The sequence below is a fragment of the Portunus trituberculatus genome, chromosome 28 (assembly GCF_017591435.1).
Source record: "Portunus trituberculatus isolate SZX2019 chromosome 28, ASM1759143v1, whole genome shotgun sequence".
Lineage (NCBI taxonomy): Eukaryota > Metazoa > Arthropoda > Malacostraca > Decapoda > Portunidae > Portunus > Portunus trituberculatus.
Genome location: NC_059282.1, coordinates 6,191,564 through 6,213,555, shown reverse-complemented (window position 1 = coordinate 6,213,555; position 21,992 = coordinate 6,191,564). Strand labels below are relative to the sequence as shown.

The 21,992-nt window shown below is 43.6% G+C and overlaps 1 protein-coding gene and 1 long non-coding RNA gene across 17 annotated transcripts in view; one reads left to right on the top strand and one right to left on the bottom strand.

Moving 5' to 3' along the window:
* The window catches only part of LOC123510084 (protein madd-4-like), a 251,648-nt gene that overhangs the window by 227,581 nt on the left and 2,075 nt on the right, over positions 1–21,992 (top strand). For 5 of the 16 annotated variants that reach the window (XM_045264876.1, XM_045264875.1, XM_045264874.1 and 2 more), the window contains 17 exons: positions 6,720–6,911; positions 7,700–8,244; positions 8,584–8,771; positions 9,753–9,908; positions 10,112–10,354; positions 10,542–10,740; positions 12,097–12,246; positions 12,558–12,760; positions 13,546–13,760; positions 14,135–14,258; positions 14,482–14,550; positions 15,377–15,757; positions 17,341–17,503; positions 17,630–17,724; positions 17,930–18,116; positions 20,545–20,693; positions 20,846–20,996. In XM_045264876.1, the coding sequence (XP_045120811.1) occupies positions 6,720–6,911; positions 7,700–8,244; positions 8,584–8,771; positions 9,753–9,908; positions 10,112–10,354; positions 10,542–10,740; positions 12,097–12,246; positions 12,558–12,760; positions 13,546–13,760; positions 14,135–14,258; positions 14,482–14,550; positions 15,377–15,757; positions 17,341–17,503; positions 17,630–17,724; positions 17,930–18,116; positions 20,545–20,693; positions 20,846–20,996 (3,410 nt within the window). Of the gene's footprint in view, positions 1–6,719; positions 6,912–7,699; positions 8,245–8,583; positions 8,772–9,752; positions 9,909–10,111; positions 10,355–10,541; positions 10,741–12,096; positions 12,247–12,557; positions 12,761–13,545; positions 13,761–14,134; positions 14,259–14,481; positions 14,551–15,376; positions 15,758–16,503; positions 17,505–17,629; positions 17,725–17,929; positions 18,117–20,544; positions 20,694–20,845; positions 21,056–21,992 lie in introns of those variants that run through there. The other 11 variants (XR_006676379.1, XM_045264877.1, XM_045264880.1 and 8 more) reach the window with 11 other exon arrangements.
* On the bottom strand, positions 12,490–15,378 carry LOC123510094. The gene is made up of 3 exons (XR_006676382.1): positions 14,521–15,378; positions 14,106–14,217; positions 12,490–12,843 (listed from the first exon to the last, which is right to left on the bottom strand). It is a non-coding gene; the product is annotated as an uncharacterized LOC123510094 (long non-coding RNA).

Genomic DNA, 21,992 nt, shown 5'->3' with positions numbered 1-21,992 from the left:
GGATTACTGTTCCACCAGCGTCTGTGTTGTTCCGGGAAATTAGGTCGGAGGAGGAGTGCGGGAAGGGAAAGAGATGGACGCGACAGACGCCTGGCCATCCTTCCTGTGACCTTGAAAAGTGTGTCAGCCCTGGAGTCACAGTGGCCCCGAAGTTGAAGTTTCTGTTGTCAGGCGGTTTTGCATACGAGTGATATCGCTCAGTGCCAGGAGAGAGAGAGAGAGAGAGAGAGAGAGAGAGAGAGAGAAAGTAATGTAGTATGTTTATGCCCTCCATCGTCATCTTCCTTCACGTCTCATGACCAGCGCCGGGCAATGGAGGGGAAGAATTCGCAAATACTCGTAAAGAAGGCTAGTATGAAAAATCGTCGGGTCTCATTTTGCTTCCTTTTCATTATAATCCTTGAGGGAAACTTTGGGAGGAAGTCATGGAGGGAAGGTGAGGGAGGAGGGAACACGGGGAAAGAGTAAGGAATAAGTAAAGATCATGGAAACACCTTTTTTTTAGATTGAAGGGAAGAAAGAGAAGGAATAAGTGGTGGAAAAGGAGGAGAATCGAAGTGTAGGGTGGGAGAAGAGGCTTTGAGGGGAAAAAAGAGGGGAAGAAAAGAGTTATTGCTTTACGTGGGTGTGTTTTCGCAGAAGAGGAAGTGTTGAGGAAGTGTGAGGGAGGCTGGAGGAGGTGGAGGAGAAGGGGCGATGGCGACGAATGGAGGAGGAGGAGGAGGAGGAGGAGGAGGAGGAGGAGGAGGAGGAGGAGGCCTGGTTCCCATAGCGACGCAGCGGCTGGGATGCACCATTTCTGACGGCCTCCTGGCGCCAAGACCCCCCTCCCTTCCCCCCTTCCTCCCTCCTGCCCCACCCTCTATCCTCCCTCCTCTTGGTCATTCCTTCCTACCATTCCTGCTCTTTCCCTTCTAGTGCCTCCTCCTCTTCGACCCCCACTGCTGCTGATTCTCCTCCTCCTCCTCCTCCTCCTCCTCCTGCTGCTGCTGCTGCTGCTGCTACGTCCCGGCATTCATCTCATTCCCTTAACTCGCCTCATCTCAACTTTATACCTTGGACGCCCTCATCGTCTGGCCGTCTTGGTGTGCACTTGACTCCTTCAGTACCTTCGTCTGCCCTTCCTCTTCCTCTCCCTCTCCCTCTTCCTCTTCCTCTTTTCGTCCTTCCCTCCCACACAATCCTCCTCTTTCTCTTTCGTCATTTCCTAGTCTTCTGAGCTTCTCTCCCTCCTCATTTTCCTCTCGAATGTCTTCCTCCTCCTATTTTCGTCATCTCTTCCTCCTTCGTCTATTGCATTTCCTCCTCCTCTTCCTCATCCTCTCCGACTTTCCTTATCTCCTCTCTCCTCGTTTTCTTTTATGCATTCCTTCTTGTCCCTCCTTTTTTATCTTCTTTTTCATTCCATCTGTCATATTTTCCTTACGCATCCTTATTCCCTTAAAACCCTTATCATCACTTGTGCCTCTGGAAATCCCTTTACGTCTTCTTCTCCACCTCCTCCTATTCCAAGTCTTCATCTCCCTTCCGCAGCTTTTATACTCCGGGCGGGATGAGGTCGGAGCCAAAAGTGGGAGGCCGGATTCCAACGTCATGTGGGGAGGAAAGGGAGTAGATGCCAATAATACGAGTTCTTTGCTTCACTGGCTGAATGGAGAAAGGGAAGAAGTGACTTAAGCTACAGGGAGTCTCGGTGGCTGGAGATAGGCAAGGAGAAAGGAGTTAAGAAGCTGCTAGGTACTTGAGTGAAGGATAGAGGGAAGGTGCTGAATGCGTAGAGTTGAGGTGTCTGTATTGGGAACTTCCTATGACTTGACTTCATTCAAGAGGGAGATTTTAAGACATTTGTCCTTGTCCTTTGGCTAATTGTATCGGCTCTGTTAGGGGACTGGCGATTGAGTGAGCCTTTTTTGCTTTATATTTTTGTTGTCCTTGACCAGTTCTCCTCGTGCATGCATGAAAATAAAAAGATAAAAAAATATAAAGTATGTGAAACATTTGTCTTACTCTGTCTAATAAGTGAAGGAACGGAGTCAATATGGGAGTGAATTATCAACAGCAGTAGCAGTGGTGGTGGTGGTGGTAGTAGTAGTAGTAGTAGTAGTAGTAGTAGTCGTAGCAGTAGTAACACCCCAATTACTTAGTGAGCCACAGTAACTTGGAACATAAAGAAGTAACAGCACACGCCGGACGTTAAAAAGCAAGTAAGCAGGAAAGCGAGGGAGGGAGGGACTTTACGCCTCATTTAGAGATCTCGAGACACAGAAGTGGGTCAGGCAGGGCGCCCCTCATCACCTCCCCCGCCCGGCAGTGTCCCGTCCATGCAGACATTCCCGCAAGAGGAGGAGGAGGAGGAGGAGGAGGAGGAGGAGGAGGACAAGGCCAACTTTTTCCCCATAATTGTCATTGGTTTTGAGACAACGATTGGAGTTTTTTTTTCTTTTTCCCTTCCTTGTTGCCGGCTTTCTCTCTCTCTCTCTCTCTCTCTCTCTCTCTCTCTCTCTCTCTCTCTCTCTCTAAGACCGTCTTGCTTTGCCCCGACATCTCTCAGCTTGAGTCGTTTGTCTCTATATTGCTTTCTCTGCCTCTGTGTATTCCTCCCCCAACTACATCTCCTCCTCCTCCTCCTCCTCCTCCTCCTCCTCCTCCTCCTCCTCCTCCTCCTCCTCCTCTTCCTAAAGCGTCCTTCCCCCGAGGAATAAATCATCTCTCCTTTGATTCCTCCCCCCAAGAAAAAATCAAGGAAAATAAAAGACGAACGCCTATTCTCTTGAAAAAAAGAAAAGATGAGAAAAAAAAGAGAAAGAGAATCGAGATATAATTTTAGTGGCAGTAGGCAGAAGCTTTCTCTTTTTTTTGGGGGGGAAGCGTTATTATTCTGTTATCTATCGTTGGTTACTTTTATTATTTATGAACGGTATTTTGTCGGAGGCCCGGGTATAACTTGTTGGCTTCCATGAAAAAAGGAAAATACAAGGAAAAAAAGAAGAAATAGCCGTCTTTTTTTCATATAAGTTTAGCCACGTACTGTAAACTTAGACTGGCCATGAATACTGAGGAGGGGGAAGTAGAAGGAGGACTATAAAAATGTAGACCAATGTTATGCCATTCATCTCCCTCTCAAACCCATCTAGTATGACGTCACTAGGAGGAGGAGGAAGAGAAGGTGCGGGGGAGGGAGAGGAGGAGAGGGAAGAGATATTAAGTTAGTAGGGCGGGACTGGGTAGGGGTAGGAGGAAGGAAGGAAGGAAGGAAGGAAGGAAGAAGAGAGGAGGAGCTGGTTGTAAAATCATTATGGAATCCTGGTTTTCTTGGCGCCAGACGAAAGCCCACAAGTTTAGGCTACTGTCGAGGCGAGGTGCACCTGTTCCCGTTTTCTTTAATAGCGTCACTGTATTTTCTCTTCCGTTTTCTTTCTCATGTGTCTCTTACTTTTTTCTTTTATCCTTCTTCCTTTTTCTTTTCAAATATTGTGACGGTTTTCATTTTGCACCTTCTCCTGTTTTCTTTAATATTATCACCGTATCCTCCCTTCCTCTTTCTTATTTTATTTCTTCGTGTCTCTTACTTTCTCTTTCTTGCTTCCTTCTTTTTCCCTTCTTGTCTTGTAGTGCCACTTTTTTCTCCATTTCCATTATATATTACCACCATCTCTCTTATGCTCTCCTCTCTTCTAATATCACTGTGTCATTCTTCCTTTTCTTTCTTTTCCTTGCGTCCATACATCTTCAGAAAAAAAAAACACCATAACACACAAGAAACTTTAAAAAACACCCACATATTCTTCCGTCTTCTTAACACGGCTTCCTGCAGAGTCCTTTTCCTCACCAGCCTGTATTTTATTCGTGTCATAGTGAGTAGCGGAGGCGAGAAGTGATTACATGGACCTTAGCGGTTCGGAACAACTAGGCGGCAAGATCTTAGCCACTAGGAATGGCAATAACGGGGGACCACCAGGGGCTTCACCAGCAGTAGGAGGACGAAGATGAGAGCGAAGATGAGAGCAGAGAGAGAGAGAGAGAGAGAGAGAGAGAGAGAGAGAGAGAGAGAGAGAGAGAGAGAGAGAGAGAATAGAAACAGCAGGAGGACATGGAAGATGAGAAGAAAAGAGAAACATCAAAAGAAATGCGACAAAGATGAGACGAGGATAAAAGAAAGGAAAGAGAAAGAGAACCAGAAGGAAGAGGAAGATGAATAGTTAAGACACGGCGCCAGGAGTAATAGGAGGAGGAGGAGGAGGAGGAGGAGGAGGAGGAGGAGGAGGTGGTGGTGGAGAAGACGACCAGCCCGGGATTCCTGCCAAGATTGCCGCCACACCTCCACCTTCTCGGCACCAGGACTCATCTCGGCCCTACTTTCGCAATCGTCAAAGTTATTCTTCCGAAGCGAAAATTCACTGGACCACTGCTAGACCTAACTAAGACGCCTTGCTGGGGAGAAGGAGGGAAGGAAGGGTGGGAGGGAAAGGATGTAAGAGGAAATGACGATCAGGAAGAAATGAGAAAAGTAAGGATGATGTAAAAAAAGAAAAATGGGAAAATGGTGATTGAAAATGAACGAAAATAGAGAGGAAAAGGAAGATCAGAAAGGCCGAAAGAAGGAAAAGATATGATAAGAAATGAAAAAAGAAGAAAGTGAGGAGAAAAGTAGGAGAAAGGAAGGAAGAAAAAATTGACTTCAGAGAGAGAGAGAGAGAGAGAGAGAGAGAGAAAGAAAGAAAATTTGTCCCTGTTATGCGTTAAGGAAATTGAGACAAGTGATCAATATTTATCCTGGCGACGGCTTTCCTCAGACTCTTCCTCAGTGAACTTTGCACCATCTTGTGTCTGGAAGGAAGGAGGGCCAGGCGAGGCGAGGCGAGGCGAGACGAGGGGAGGCGAGGCAAGGCAAGGCAAAGTGAGGTGCGGGCCGGGGCGATCAGGCTCAATCTGTCTTCGTAATCAGCTGCATGGTGGCGTATAAAACAGATGAGACATAGAATCCCCATCAGGTTTGAATCCGCAGCAGAATTGAGGGAATGTAAGCAGTGGAAAATGCAACCCCATTAATCATGATAGCGCTGCGGTTTCGTGGTGGTGGTGGAGATTGTGGTGGTGGTGGTCCCTATCTGTCTCGGGCGTGGCTGGAATGATACTCGCATTTTGATTCACTTCACCCCACGAGTGCTTGTTCTATAGAGCATCAAACAGGGATATTGATACGGATGCGGATATGAATGTGTTACCTGACTATATGACCTTTGTGACGGCAGCTCATGGGATTGACTCTTACCTCAGTAGTTTCTCAATCTTTCGTTTGCTATTTTTTATGGTGGTAGCAAACTTAGAAATACCGAGGCTACTTCTATTTATCCTTTGGTTGATGCATGAGCTCTATGGAAAAGGACATGCTCAGGACGTGTCGAGGAAACGTAATGAGTGGAGCCTGAGTTTTATTATATGTACATGTGTGAGAATATAGTAATGGCCAGTAATGCTTATAAGTTCTACTGCACTACTGGAAAATCTACCATGGTATAAGAAATGCATACAAAGAAAACAAGCCGAAAATTCCTAAATTATTTTGACAGCATAGAAGAGGGTGAATGTTCAAGCAAAAAAAGAAAAAGAAAAAAAAGAAAAATGCAAAAACTGACACACCTGTGGGAACCTGACTAATCACCTCTGTGGCCTTTGAAAACAGTCCTTAACGAGAGTGCACGGGGTTTAAAAATACACAGATAGTTGTGCATTTTCACCACCAGGTTTACATATGAGTGTACTTGAGTGATCTCTGATATATGAATCTATGGTCTATAAATCTGTGTGTCTGTATGAGTGTCCAGACGATCTTAATGTCTCTCCTAAGTCGTCGTCGTTCTTAATCATGTAGGAAGGCGTTCATCGCGTCCTTTTGTCAGAAGGCTAAAGGAACGAGGAGGGGGAGTCCGTCTCTCTTGGATATCGACTGGAAGATAAGTGTCGTCATTCCTCAGGCGGACAAACTCTTCCGGAGGCCGCTTGTCAACCCCGATGGACGCGTTTCTCTCTTTTTGTGTGTTCTTGAGGTGACCAGTTGGCGTGCAGCACAGAAAACACACACACACACACACACACACACACACACACACACACACACACACACACACACACACACACACACACACACCTTCACGCGGGTAAACATGAAGAGTATAAGAGCGACATAAAAGATCAATTCAATCAGGCGAGTGACGATGCGCTCCTCAGATGAAAACATGATCGTGTTAGTCTCAACTTTTCGTCATTTCTCCTCCTCAATTCCGTCTCCCTCGTCTCCCGGTGCCTCCTCCCATACAAGTGTTCATACCCATTACCTCCCACCCAAAATCATGATAGTGTTCAGTTAAGCACTTAATGAATATGTGATAGGAAAGCATACCTATTTCTCTCATTAGGTCTCCCTCCGTCAGTAAATTTTGGTGTTTTCTGAATTTACTACTTTCAAGTGTTTGGCAATCACACTGTTTCTCGTGACCCTGGTCCCTATGTCTGTTTCGTCCTTGCTCTTAACCTTTGCGTGTCCTCTTGCCCCATATGAGAGAGAGAGAGAGAGAGAGAGAGAGAGAGAGAGAGAGAGAGAGGGTAGACTTTCTCACGACGTTTGTCTTCATTTCTCTTTAGTATGTATCAATTTTCTTGAATGTCTTTTACTTTGAACTCATCTCATCGTCATAACCAACTCCTCTTCACCCACACAGGTTCATAAATGGAAACTGGAGCTCTTGCAGCGTCACGTGCGGGGAGGGCGTCAGAACACGCTCCGTCACGTGCAAAATCTTCCTGGAATTCTCCCGTACCGTCGCTGAACTCCCGAAGAAACAGTGTCCCGGAGTGCGGCCGCCAGACACCCAGCGATGCGTCATGCCGCCCTGCCCAGACGCCATGACCAGGTGACGCTATACTTGCACATTGCTTCTAAGATTACAATAACCATGTAGAGAAGACGAGGAAGATATTATACAGACATACCTATTTAGAAATAAATGTAGCGAGGAAACAGAGTAGTGTATGATAATAAGAGAAAAGAAAAGGAAGGAAAGAAGAAAATGAATGGTACAGACTCCCTCTTACAAAAACAAATGTATGTATATTTCTTTTCTTATATACTTTAGAAATTTTAAACTGGATTTTCTGAATTACACTGCGCGGAAATGGAAGCCAAGGCCAAGAGAGATGAATAGTTATGTCTTCGTCTTCATTCCCTCTCCAGTTTCTCTCTTTGCTTTCCTTTTGCTCCACCAGGCGCCCTCACTTCCTTCACAGGTACAACAATTGGACGTGTAGAGACTGGTGAGTGTGTCCCCTCCTGCCGCCAGCCACACTGTAAGCACCGTTACATACTACTCGCCATTAACTTCCGTGAATCTTAATGGCTACCAGACCCACTTTCTGTCTTAAACCCTTTATTGCACTGATGTTTATGGGCGCACACTCACTGCCCTCCCGATTCCAGACTTTGCCACACACACACGAGTTGACCTCACACCACCTGGCAAGTTTCCAAGGAGCTTGGATTTAATAAACTCATTCTTGGCAGGATCCCAGTTCCCACCTGTCTCTTGGCACTCGCTGATTCCTCGCTACTCTTTTTTAGGATAGTGAACATAATGAGACGTGAGTCACTGGAAGAGCAATGGGGCAACAAGACTATAAATCTAACCTGTGAAACAATCTGCAGACATGAATCTCCTGACGGCGAGGTGAGCGACGCGGCACATCACCGTCCTGTCATCAAGCTGGAGGACGAAGACGAGGACATGGACGAAAGTTCAAGCAGGGACAGGAGGATCCATGAGACGCCCTTCCTCCCACGCTTGGTCAATGAAGACGAGGAGGATATGGATGGAGCTCTGAAAACACCTAAGTCGAAGTCATCAAATCTAGATACAGAAGTGCCACAAGCGCAAGCCTACAACGACCCACACCCGGGGCTGCACTCCTATGAAGCCCCCGGTGATACCAAGCCTCGTGGAGATCCTGTTCTGCTCTACCCTGGCGAGTACACATCCATCGATCTGTTTGACTCCTTGGAAGTCCCCCACGGCAGCAAGAGCTACTCGGCGACTCCTCAGCACAAGGATATGAATTCAATAGAGATCGACGTGAGGAGGAGGAACGAGGAATACCCAGGCTATTACCACGTGACGGATGAGGACGACGCCGGACCACACACCTACAAATGGACTACCCTTGGCTTCGGTCTCTGCAGCGCTTCATGTCTAGGCAAGTTTTGGTCTGAAATTTCCTTCGTCAGCAGAACAACTGACCCGTGTTTATCGTTAATTGAAACACTATCCATTTCTTCACTTCATTTCCTTCACTTAATATGTATGACAACATTTTTTATAGTCTACGTAGTGCACAGAAATTTTCCTTTATCTGTTATTACACACAACCTTTTTCCCTCATTCATAAATACATTTTTTAACAATACTTCTTCCCGACATTGTCTTTATTTGCTGCGTGTTGGATCCGTCCCGTCCTTCGCCCCGTCCCGCCTCGCCTCGCCTCGCCTCGCCTTACCCATCGCGCCCTGCTCATCTCCATCACGCCGGGCTGCAGGCGGAGTACAAGAGTCAGTGGTTAAGTGTATCAGAACTTCAGACAAAAAGATCGTGCAGCCTCAGCTCTGTGACTCCCAGGTACGGCCAGATGTCATAACACGCACATGCAACGACCAGCCTTGCCCTCCACGCTGGAACATCTCTGAATTCGGGCCGTGCAACAAGCCCTGCGGTGGAGGCATACAGGTAGGTCCCTCAACGCTGCTTTACCTGTCAACTTTCTAGTATCTTTCTTTGAGCATCTCAAAATTATTGACTTACAGGAATTCCTTGGGAGGGTTGGTATGCCTGGGCGTGGCTAGTCCCGAAGCTTCAACTCACTGCTAATGAGTCGAGGGTCGTGAAGGGAACACTAACAAAATCACTGCGGGCTGGCAGTACCAGTGTCATGTCCCTGTCAGATGTAATGGTACCGTCACAGGTATCACATCTATATTTCTCTCAAATGCAGTATTGTGGTCGTTATGTATAAGAAAGCATAACTAGATTAATGTTTACTATTGGTCCTTGTCAGTAGCACCTGACACGACTATATGTTGAGGTAATATATTCACTTTACTTCACATTTATGGATTTTTTTTTCTAAATCAGGCGGAAGGCTTGTATTGGCTTGTAGTGATGCTTTGGAAAATCAACACTGCGTCAGAAACAGAGTCCTGCGAGCAGTTTTCCTCAGTTTTCCTCCTTTTCTTCTTGCCGCAGTTTATATTAGTAGGGCATTGTGGGTCCTGTGGGAGTTGTGGTGTCTATAAATCACGTGTCACAGACGTCCAATGAGAGCAAAACCAATTACGGACGTGCGACTACAGGACGTCCAATGAGAGTCTGTCATGCTGGGAGTTACTTATTGTGTGGCATTTGTTTCTCTTGGGAGAGAGTGAACCACGTCAATTTATACCATTCACCATGGACGGACGCCCAGTGTTCTGACTGATTTCAGGCTTTTTGAGTTCTCACCACGACACTGGAGTCGCAAGAGACTTGTAAATGTCTACCCATAACTAGATTATAGATCCGTTTTTTTTTTTTCATTTTAAGAATCTACTTTGGCGCTATTATCTCTTCAATCGCATTTAACCAAATAAGACTAATGATACGTAGATTCTACAATATAGGAGTAAATCAGTAAAATACATCATAACACTTTTCTGTGCCAATGTTCCACAGAGAAGGGACGTGAAGTGCATTCATGAAGTGACTCGAGGAGGAACTAACACTGTCGAGGTGCCAGACAGCTTGTGCCCACAGCCGCCCCACCGCGCCATCCAGCACTGCAACTATGTGGACTGCCTGCCAGAGTGGGTGGCCGGAAGCTGGTCCAACGTAAGTGTCTCAGTTTGTAATAGTAATAGTAGCAGTAGTAAAGACCACTAGAAACAGGTAGTGCTTTCATTTCACTGTAACTTATCCCCGGTCAACAAGACTCAAGTTTCCGAATAGAGAAAATGCAAATATTTTCTTGCAGTGCTTTGAACGGCAGGAAAGAAAGTAAAGTGAAAGCTAAAGTACCATTTCATACTCTCCAGTGCTCTGCTTCATGTGGTGGCGGCGTGAAGACCCGAACGCTTCAGTGTCAGCAGATCAGGGCGCAGGGGCAGTCTGAGGAGCGGCCCGCAGAGGAGTGTCCCAGCGTGAAGCCGCGCATCGTCAGGAAGTGCAATCAGAGAGCCTGTCGCATGGGGCGAGGAAACGCGAAAAAGGCAGTTATCAAGTCACAGGATTATCAGGATTTTGTTCAGAGCAATCTGTCCAACAAGCTCACTCTGAAGGTAAGGAATGGTGCATGTGAATTAAGTGGTCCTTAAAGGTACAGTGGGCACATCGTTACTTTCCCTTCCCAATGCAAATTACAAAGCTACTTTTCTGTGCTGTTAATTAGTAATGGATTACTGAAACAGTAAAAAAGTACTCAGTATTGTGTTCCTGGCACTAGGGGGTTCTGCTTATTTGTGACAGGTTGGTGGCAAGGCGGCGGTGTTCAGGGGCGTCAAGCTGAAGGTGAAGTGCCCGGTCCGGAACTTCAACCGGTCCCTCATCTCGTGGTGGCGTCACGGGCGGCGGGTGGGCAAGAGGGGTCCCATCAGAACTACGCCGCGAGGGGTCCTCAAGATCAGAGAAGTGCGCTTCCCCGACGCCGGAGTGTATGTGTGCCAAGGTGAGTCCCGTGCTGTGCAGAGGTGATTACTCAGGCTGCTCAGTTATGCTTCCTTTTATATAGTGTAGGTCTGTAAGCTTCATGAACCCGAACAGCTTTAATTCATGTTTGTAGTGTTCTAACAGTGGCCTTTCCTGTCAGACAATAGACTCAGTTTTAGAAAATTGCGTTTCGCTGATGGTCATGGCCTACATTCTGCAAATATCAAGTTTAGCAATTATGATTTCAAATATTCACATTTAAGCAAGATATCCCATTGATAAACTGTGTTCAGCAATGATGTATGTGTGTGTGCGTGTGTGTGAATACACAATTTGTACTGTACACGGGGCTTAGAGCTCCTTCCCATAGAGGAGCTCCACCCCACCAACAAGTCTCTAGCTGGCTGCCTCTTGGTGCTCACCATGTACAAGAATGCCGGTGAGCCGTGTGGCACTGGTGAGTCCTCAGTGCAGCCCAGATGCTCTAGTGTGTCACCCATGATTAAAACACCATTGAATGGTACCCAACATTATCAAGCTCCCCTCCTCCAGTAGTTATTTACAGACCGGCATGTTTCTCATTCTGGTCACTTTTCATGGCATACAAGTGAACTTAGATTTGTGTGCAAGTGGTCTTCGAAATATATTGTTATTATTCCATATACAACCACCACCAAATACCTACATTTATCTATCCATCTTTATTGGGTGCTATTCCCAAGTTCTCCAGGGAATGGCGGACTTTTACAGTTTTTTATTCCCATCCTTTCCATTTCCCTCTGCTTGCCCTGAAGCTCTCCTCTCAACCCTTTCATGTATTCTGTCACTATGTCCTGTTTCACGGTACCTGTCTTACTTGTGTAGTCACTGCATACTTTGCTGTCTTTGCTGTCATACCATGACCAGTATGCCCCATATAGTAGTATGTACCAAATATACCTCCACTTTGATGCCAGACTTGGCATTCCAGAAGAGATAAGAAATACTTTTAAGCTTAGTTTTCAGTTACTTCTTTGTACAAATAACAACCACGTCTGCAAATTATTTAGATACAATATCGTAATTTCAACATAATTTTATTCATGGGAGTGAGAAAGCTGGACGGACATTGCATTCATACTTAGCTGTTTGTTCCAAGCCAAGATTAGTGTAGATATATACAGCTGATAGTGTCACAGTGTTACTTAGCATCCACATGGGTTGGTGATGAACATTACTGGTTCATCTGTTAGGTAGCTATAATAGCAGTAAAAGAAATGTACAAATAAATGCTAAGTACTCATTAAGAATAAATAACCAGTCCCTGTCATTATTATTATTTAGGAAGATCACCTAGTCATCTTTCCCTCACACCTCACAACTTTTGCCTTTCCAGCCGGGGACTTGGAGGCCAACATAACTCTTGTAGTCAAGCCAACATCTCAAGCCAACGAGTCTTCAGGAGGCCAGTTTCCCTCCCACGGCAGGTCTCCCAACGAGGTTAGCCCTGGCAGGCAGTTTGTCAGGGGCTCTGCACACAGCTCTGGTGAGTGCACATCTGCTTGTCATATAGTAGAAGTACAGTACAAGATTGTTGATATGCATAATAATTATAACTATTTTTGTCTTCCTATGGATCCAATTCATAGGGACTTCAACATAGCTCAGTGATTGTGAATGTAATGTTGTTTTGAAGTGTTTTTAAGTATTAACTATGATTAAGAAATACAGTATTAATGAAATTCAAACAATGTACACATAAGTAGGATCAGAATAATAAGGTGCAGGGTCACATAAAAATTTTGTTCATTGGTGATACATAAATATTCCTTTCATTGTGACTTCTTATCCTTCCAGCAGCAGAGTGGCCGGTGAGGAAGACCAAGTCTAACAAGGGATCCCGAGGCAGGAGACGCAAGGGTCGGCGCCGGAACAAGGGCACCAAGGGTAAAGGACACAGAGGCTCCCAGGGACAGGGTAGCATAGAGTCTGAGACAGCCCACCAGGATGCCATGCCCCCACACAGCCAACTGGAGCCATTCAGAGAGGGACCATTCAAGGTGATTATGTGTTGGTTTGATAGCTGAATGCTGTGTAGTACTAATAAGTCTCCATATAAAGGGAATATGGTGTGTTGAAGTACCTGAGAAAGATAAGAAATGGAGGGAATTAGAAGTGTATAGGGATGGAATGTGGACAGGGACAAGTATAGGCTCTTCCATCATGGCTGCTCATTCAGACAGTTTTAATCCTTTCACTATAATACCAAACAATTAATTATGCGATAAGTAATGCATTATTTTTTAAGCATCAATTAGAAAGCAGCAGATTATAAAATATAGATTGTTACAGTTTCTAATATAAAGATTGAAGGTGGCTGTAAATCAAGTAAAGATTTTCCCGAGTGGTTAGTGGTAAGAGGGGTGTACTAAATGGCTGTCAAAGGGTTAAAGATTAGATAGATTAGATTAGGCTTGAGTTTTTCCTTTCATACTTAATACTTCACATAAACACAAGTCTAATAATAGCATGTACATTACTAACATAATATTGCTAAACTATTTATACTTCAATACTTTCAACAGTCTCTCTGGATTCTTATAATTGCATACTTGCACTGTTAATGCTGTATTATTAACTATTTTGTGCTCTAGTACGTAATCCAATGTCTCTTTCTTGCGTTCTTTATTCCTTGATTTTCATTATGCCTTATTCATGATTTATCTTTCAAACAGCATTCAAAACTAACAATTACTAACCAACTTGTTTTCCTTGTACTTCCCACTCCCTTTCCTACTCCCTTTCCCCTTTGTTTTCCATCCTCCCTTCCTTGCTACCCTCATAGGCCTCCAGCAAAAACATGCATACTGTAGAGGTGAGCAGCAGTGAGGCAACTAACACATATGATACCCCCTTGTGGCGCTCCACCACCAAGCAGGACTACGTGTATGGCACCGTCAACCACGGCTGGCCTCTCACTGGCCGGCCACACCACAGCTCCACCGCCAAGGGCACCAGAGAGGAAAGGCCTCCTGTGTATGGGACTGTCAATCTCCACAGGTTAGTGTAATGAAGGCTCAGTTTTTGCTGTCTGTTCCCTTTTTTTTGTATTGTTTATGAAAGCAGCATGTAATAAATTAGTCATGTTCTTTTTCTTTTTGTCTCTGAATTGTTTCCTTGCTCTCAGCAGATGTGAAAATGAAAAATAATAATGTAGGGCTGTTTATAATCAGTTACAGGCTCTATACATAAGGTTTTTGCTGTCTGTTCCCATATACTATTTTTGATGTAAAGTTACATCAATAACAAAATGTAATTTATTTTAATGTGATGTTGAGGAAGTCCTGCAGAAATTATTGTGCCAGACTGGTACTATACATATCTAATAGCAACAGTAAGACATACCGACTGACTGCAGTGTCTTCCTCCCTCAGTAATACTTCACGGATCACCAGCGAGGAGAACCAAATAGTGTATGGCACGGTTCGGCACAACATGCTGCCGGGAACGGAGCACTCTAGGAGAAGAAAATGGGATGAGGGGACACACATCTTCGAGGTGAGATTTAGTTCTAATAGTTGCTTTTCTAATGGCATATCTTTCCCAATGTCAAGACATGGAAACAGCACAAGAACATTTAGGAGATTTTTGGTGAAAGATAATGTGTGTTGGTCTGCTAATCTTTCCAGTACGCTAGTTTGGTAATTTTATAGATTTTCATCACAAGTACTATGCAGCAAGACTTTAAAGTACATATTTAAAGTAACAACATTTTCAACAGGGAAATTCTAATTATCTTGAAAAGGACTCGGATATTTACCCTGACTACACAAGGCCAGAGTCATCCGAGGTAAGTGTACGTTGTGTTGCCGCATGTTGTGTGATACTCGTTTCTGTAGGAGTGCAGGTGTTCTTCAGTTGACCCTTTGTGTTCCAGCCAGACAAAATATAGTTAACTGTGGGTAATAAAAAAGTTGAGTTGTCCTTTTTTTTTTTTTTTTTTTTTTTTTTTTTTTATAGAAGGCATATCTGTGATGTTGAGGTTACAGGATTGTTGGTGGTTTTATTGTGCTTGACTTTCAATAGTTAAAGTCATTATCTTGATATTTTTACTATCAGATCAGTTTCAAGATTGTTTGTTTTATGAATTGTTGCCAGCAAGTTTTGTGGCTCAGCAGGTTAGGTATTGTGCTGGAATACACTTCTCTTGAATGGTTTGTCTCAAGCTTGCTTTGCCTACACACCTTTATATGGAAAATACTCTGCCTTTTTGCCTCTACAGGATTATTTCAGCTTTTGAATACCTGAACAGTGGTATTTCCTTATCTCTAGGCAGCTGTCATTTTTATCAATGACACACAAAGCTTTACTTCTCCATACACCTTCCAGTTTTCATTTCTTCCCTGGGTTCCTCAGTCTTATTACCACAGAGCTTACTTCTCAGTATTAGACATAACCCATAAAGCCACATCCTTTTTGTAGTAGGTATTTTATTTGTAATGTTATGCTTTACCTTCTGGGTGAGTGTTTTTTATCTACTTTATCTAGTGATATTTTTGTACAGTTTTTCTTTAAAGTTGTGGTTCCTGTGTGACCTCCACTTGACTTGCTTCCCTCTCTTACTGTGTGCCATTCTCTCACTGCATGGTATTCCTCTCCCACTCCCTCCCCTCCAGCACCACCCTCCCTCCTCCTCCTGGTCACGTCCCAGGCTGGGATCTCAGTCCCACTTCAGCCATGGTGACACCCAGAGCCCTGGTCACGACACAGACCGAAGACCCAATCCTACCTCCGATAGTACTCCCACTGTGCACTCCACCTCTACCACTTCCACTACCACCACCACCTCCACCACCCCGGACCACCACGGTCATCAGCACCACAACCACCACAACCACCACCACCACCACAACAACCACCATCTCCACCGCATCCCCACTGGCACCCCTCAAAGGCGCCATGAAGTCTCCCTTTCCCTGACCCCAGCACCCCCCAACACCAGCTCCGGAGGTTCCCGCACTGTTCCTCCCTTCCAGAAGCTTCTTTCCAACTTGGAGGTGAGGCCTGGGAGGATTTGAGGGGCCTGCACATCCTAGCTTCTTGAAATTGAACTCCATCCTCAATAAGAAGAAAACTAGCACTTTTTGGTTAATATCAAGGATGAAATAGTTGTAACATTTAACCATTGCATAATATGAGAAATAACAAGCCAACCATATACATTTAGTACTTACTGAATGCATTGCAACTCATGCACTGGAATGGGCAAGATGTATGAACTGCAACAACTAGGGACTTCATCTACAGCACATTAATCAAGCAGCTTCAAGGATAAACCCATCAAAACAGGAAAACTTGCATACCAACTTCAATTTACCTTCAATCTTTGTTGAGGTTTACATAAAGTTTGAAGTCCAGAATAAGGCATTTTGAATGTCTTTGCAAGCCCTTGTAAAGGTTTCCAACAATAACTCCCATGGTGCTGTCCCTCATAATACTAGTGTGTATATATTATATGAGTCTTTTATTAGGCTTTATTCTAATGAATACTTTGCATGTGTATAATTCCAGAAAGTCCACTATTAGCAATTTGGTGCTTAAGGGCATTCCTCCATACTGGGAGCTTGGCTGCTGCTGTCTGCTTGCATGTGTAACTGTTTGCTCTGGAGTTAAACAAAAAAGTCCTGATATGCACCCACTTAGTTGTTCCTGAAGTGTTATTTGCAGGATTAGTTTATAACCATTAGGCTCATGGATTGCAGTTTGCTCATCTATGGTTTTGATGAGGTTTAAACTTTTTTAGTTTCAGATATATAGTTACAACAGAGGCATCATTTCATAAGGTGAATGTAAAAAGATTGTACATAATGTCATGATATTTGAAAAACTAGTATTTTCTTTTTCAAAATACTAGTGTGAAAATTTGATGAACCGTTTTTATCCTTATCCTTAGATAAAAGAAATAATGTACTTAATACTGAATCTGCCACTACCTTTAGTTATTTTTTTTAGCTTGAATTTTATTTTGAATCAATATTTTCAATGTACTTTCAAGAGCCTTAATTGTATGGTATATGGTTTAGGTTAATTTTTAACTTCAGACTAAATCTTTCAGCAAAGTGTCACAGGATATGCCACCTGTAGCTTTACCTCAAGTATCGTGCTGCATATCCATAATATTGTATGCTCCGAATTGTATGTATATGAGATTAACAAAGGAATGCTAGCCAAGAATATTCATAAATTGTTCTTGTAGCTTTATTATATAAACAGCATGAAGTGTTTAATTTTCTTTATAGTAATAGAGTATCATGCAGATTTCTTTCCATGGATGTTCATAAATGATTTGTGAATGTGCATGAAAGGCACAGCTGGGTATCTCTAGTCAGTACCACACCCTTAGCAGGGAAGAAGCGTCAGTATTAAGAATAGTGCTACTGAGGGCTTTGACATTCCAAAACACCATCAACTATAGAACCTAATTTTGACATTCCAAAACACCATCAACTATAGAACCTAATTTTGACATTCCAAAACACAATCAACTATAGAAGTAAGATATGTTATAACCAGGAAGACTAGTAATATGTTTAGGAATTCCCTCCTTGCTTCATGTTTGATTTCACTAATGTGGACACAGAGCTTCCTCCCGGCCTCCCTTCAGGGCACCATCAGTTCCCGGGGTGCCAGACACATGGACTCACCCATGGACGAGTTCAACAACAGGATGTCGTCTCACGGGTTTGTGCAGGATGACAACACAACACGGGACCCACATGGCAAAGGAGACATTCTGGGCAAAGGTGAAGCAGGATATGCCGAGTTCTCTTCATTAGAAACGCTTTGTTCCATATCTATGCTGCATATAAAAGTACTGCTACTGAGATGAGAGGGATTGCACAACTAAAGCAGATTTTTATTACTCTCAGGAACAAGAGACTCACTGGAGTTTGAGTGGCAGATGACTAATTGGTCTGAGTGTTCTCAGACTTGTGGCTTCACCAGCAGCAGCAGTGGCTACCAGGTCAGTGAGCAACAAACATTTTCTTGGATGAAATTTAGAATTCAGCTTGGTCTGGTTCCATTTCTTACATATTATTTGTATTGGCCTTTACAAAATAGTGCATAATACATTACAAATCTATCTTCATGGTTTCTGAGAAAGTCCAATTTCTAAGCTTATATTGAGGATAATTAATTGCAACTATTTAGAGAGTGGTACATTTTAGGTGAGGTCCATCCAGTGCCTTGCCAGAGTGAAGAATGTGACATCACCAGTGGATGGTGCTCTCTGTGTGGATGCTGGCCTGGAGGCACCAGTCACCATTCAGCGGTGTGGCTTTACAGAATGCCCTCAGTGGCACTTTGGGGAGTGGTCAGAGTGTGAATCTTCTCGCTGCTTCACTCTTCACTATGGTGAGCCCTTAATAATGAAAAGTTAAGTTAGGGATGGGGTGTAATGTGCCATACTACAATAGGCCATATGGAACTACAGGAAAGGAGTTTCAGGGTTAATTGTGCAGGGGTTGAGATTAGATGAAGGACTTTGGGATAACATAAGGGTAGAGATACAGAAGATCATAATTCTGAGAGAATGTCAGTGAGGAAAGATGAGCGAAGCAATAAGGCAAGCTTGGTTAGTACAAGCTGTGCAGAAAAGGAGGATATAGGAGATGAAAGAGTGGGCACCACAAAATGGGCAAAGGAGCTGGAGAAGAGCAAGACATTAAATATGGGTGAGATGGGTGTGACCAATCTGCACGCAGGTTAAGGTGTCCCAGCATCTATTGTACCCAGCAGAAATAACCAGCCCTTGTTTCAGAGGAGAGAGAGACTATCAAGAATCGGTGAAAAAAGTTAATGATGAGGAGGGGAATGGGACAACTGCCTGAAGCCACCTGGCTTCCAGAAACTGACCATCACATAGACTGGAAGCTGTAAATGCATAATTTATGTATTCAAGGCAGCTCCTTACATCCCTACCACCAAATAATTGATTCTCAAAATAATGAAAAGTTCAATTTTAAATTCGGCACTAAACAAAAAGTAAAACTATATAAAAGACTATATAAAAGAAACAAAATAAGAGAAGCTTAGATTATAGAACTTGCTGAACAAGGAGTTAATTGTGAAAGCTGTAGTATGTAGAAGTAAGGAACCTGGAAGATGTCAGTTCAGGAGGTCACCATGCTTATGATGAGGGGAGATTTTTTAACAGAAAATACGACGATTTTATACCTTAATAGTCATGTGGAATTTAAGTTAAAATGATTCCAGAAATACAGGAATAATCAGTTTAACGAACAGGATAGGGGATGTCAAAACTATTCGTAGAGCAGAAATTCGTTAAGCGGATGTAATTTTCCCATAGGAAATAATGGAAATAGGGAGGATGCGTTCTGGGCTAGTCCCAACATACCACATGGGTTAAAAAAAAAAAAAAAATTTTCTATTAGCTTTTTACAAACCTTGCCCCCAAGAAAGGATTGTTTTGTAATGTATAAAGTGAAATCTTACATGGAATACCAAAAAATAAAGCAGAGATGAGATCGGCCACAGTAGAAGTGGAGACTCACGGTGACTCGGCCACTTCTTCTTCTTCTTCTTGTGATCCTTTTAGCCTGCGTGTTGTCTTTCACCACGATGTTAAATTTAGGTTTCGCGGCAGGAGGTTGCTCTGATGTTGTTAAAGAGTCTTGGATCAAGCTCCAGGAGCGCTAGAGACAGAGGCGAGGAGCCAGCCAATCACAGCGAAGCTGCCACGTTCAGTCCCTCACCTGGCAAATTCAACCCAGAAAATTCGCTAAAACAGATGTGGTTGTACGTTATGTGGACTTTTTGGTCTAACTTTATTAGTACGTTAAACCAACGTTCATTAAGCATTAAGGAGTATTACTCTATACCACTTTATATAGAAACAAGAGGGAGAGAAAGACAGACATAAGGGGTAAGAAGATGAAGTGGACTTGGGGTTTCTTTCCCCTCTTTTTATATACAAGTTGGTGTAATTATTTCTGAAATCATTCTAATTTTGTTCCACATAAGTGTTGAGGTAAAAATCAAGACGTGTTTTCTGTATAAAAGTCTTCCACCATCCTAGATGTGGTATGGGGGGGGAGTGTGACCTTGCCAATAACTCCACCTGACTACAGCTGTCACTGTATGTACAGCTCACAATTGGTGGTGTTGGTTGAGAGTTAATAAAGGAGAGCAGCCCAAGAATAAATAGCACGGAAGAAGTAGGGATTTAGCACTGGAAGGATAAGGGCGAGGAGCAGAGGGGGAAAGCAACATAGACGAACAACGCAATGAGCATGAGAGAAGAGAGGTGAAGGAGAAGGGGACTAGAGTTGATAGATATGGGATGAATTTTGGCAGAAGTGTGGAAAGATTTGGGGGTAGAGGTGCTAGGTGAGTAGTGGGGGTGGGTTGGGAGGCTGTCTGGGAGATGTAGGCAGATATCAGGTCAAGCAAGGGTTTCAGGAGATGAAGTGGTTAAGGAGAGAATGGCAGGGCAGGCTTCTTAGAGGGAGGAGAGGAGGCAGAGGAGATTGAGAGAGAAAGGAGTGGGGAGGGTAAGGAAGAAGTTTGAAGATGAGACTAATGTAGGATGGGAGGGTGTGGGAGCACTGAAAGCACTGAGGAAGAGGAAGATTTGTGGATACTGAGGTGGCCCACAAGGCATCAGGCCGCAGCTCCATGTAGCCCTCCTCCCCTGTCAGCAATGGGGAGGGAAGGTTAGAGTGAAAAATGTGCATGAAATGTTGGTTAGCTAACAAAATGATTGGGTGAACAGGTGAAGTACACCACATCATGCTATCATTATTTACCTACTTCCCCTCAGCCTACCAGCGGCGGGAGGTGGTGTGTAAGCTTCACAATGGTACCATTGTTAGCAACCTGCAGTGTGACAACCGGACGCGGCCTCGGCACCGACAGGAGTGCTACAACTACCAGTGTTCAGGAGTGTGGCGTGTTGGTGACTGGTCAGAGGTGAGCATGCACTAACTGTACTTGCTTTGACGGTGGTTATTAAACACTCAATTATTAATGGTAAAATGGGGTAATTAAGTGTATGACATTAAAATTCAATGAGCAGAATGTTAGCCTGAACAATCAACACACTGACAGTGTACTTGTTGCAGTGCACCGCCCCGTGTGGAGGGCAGGGATATCGCACACGTCTTCTCCAGTGTGTGTGGAATGGGACCAAGAAAGCTGCTGGGAATGCCTGTAGAGAACTACCACGTCCTGAGGTGGTCCGCTGGTGCAATGGTGACCCCTGCCCAGACCTCAGTATGTAATGTGAAGTGCTGGTCACCAAGTCAGGAACTCGGGCCAAGAGAGGTCGCCAGGTAGAGTGGTGCTGCCGGAGATGTGCATGGTTCAGTTCACGCCACATTCACAGCCGTTTGCGACTTTCTAACGGAAAACTAAACTGCTTCAAAATTCCAAGATAACAGTCCCAAAATTATCTAACCACTAATACATACAACCTGGAAATTAGGGATATGAGAGGAACAGCTTTGAATTATTAACTCATCTGTACATATCTCCACAATTACTAAAATAATTACTAAGGGTGAAAAAAATAACATTGGTGGCTTAATGTAATGATTTGAAACATGACCTCAAATCACATAACATTAAGCCTTACTAACATTAAGCAACACTAACCACCAAGGCACTGATAAACTTACAACAAGGGACTAAATACAACACAATACCCTCTCCCTGTTATTATAATCTCACTTTGAAAAGGACACAACATATATCCTGGTGGAAAATTAAGCTAACTAATTACTATCTCCTTCCTGGATGAGGCTTCCTTTTATATATTTTTTTTTTTATCTAATTAATAGAAAGGTGCAACTCAATTGCCTTGGTAAGAATCTTTCAATCGTGATCCAAAACTACGATGACAGCTCAATCTTGATTTCTGGAAGGAGAGATATTATTATAAAGCAGTACAAAATGCTGTAACAAAAAGGTTAACGTAACCCTTGAATATGGGAAGTTTTTTTTAAGGGACTGAAATTCAAAAGAAGCATAAAAAATTAAATAAAAGCAGCATTCACATTTTTAAAGTTTTTGAGCTTTGTTCACAATGCTTTACAAGCTATAAGAAAGGTTCAATGATCTTTGCAGCACCCAACAATGCACCTAATTGACATAACTTTCATATCTTGTACATATGTCAATACATATATATTATATGCACCATCATAGACATAGTGATATCATAGAATGATAGAGAAATGCTGTAGTTTTGCTTGAACTGATATTCAAACA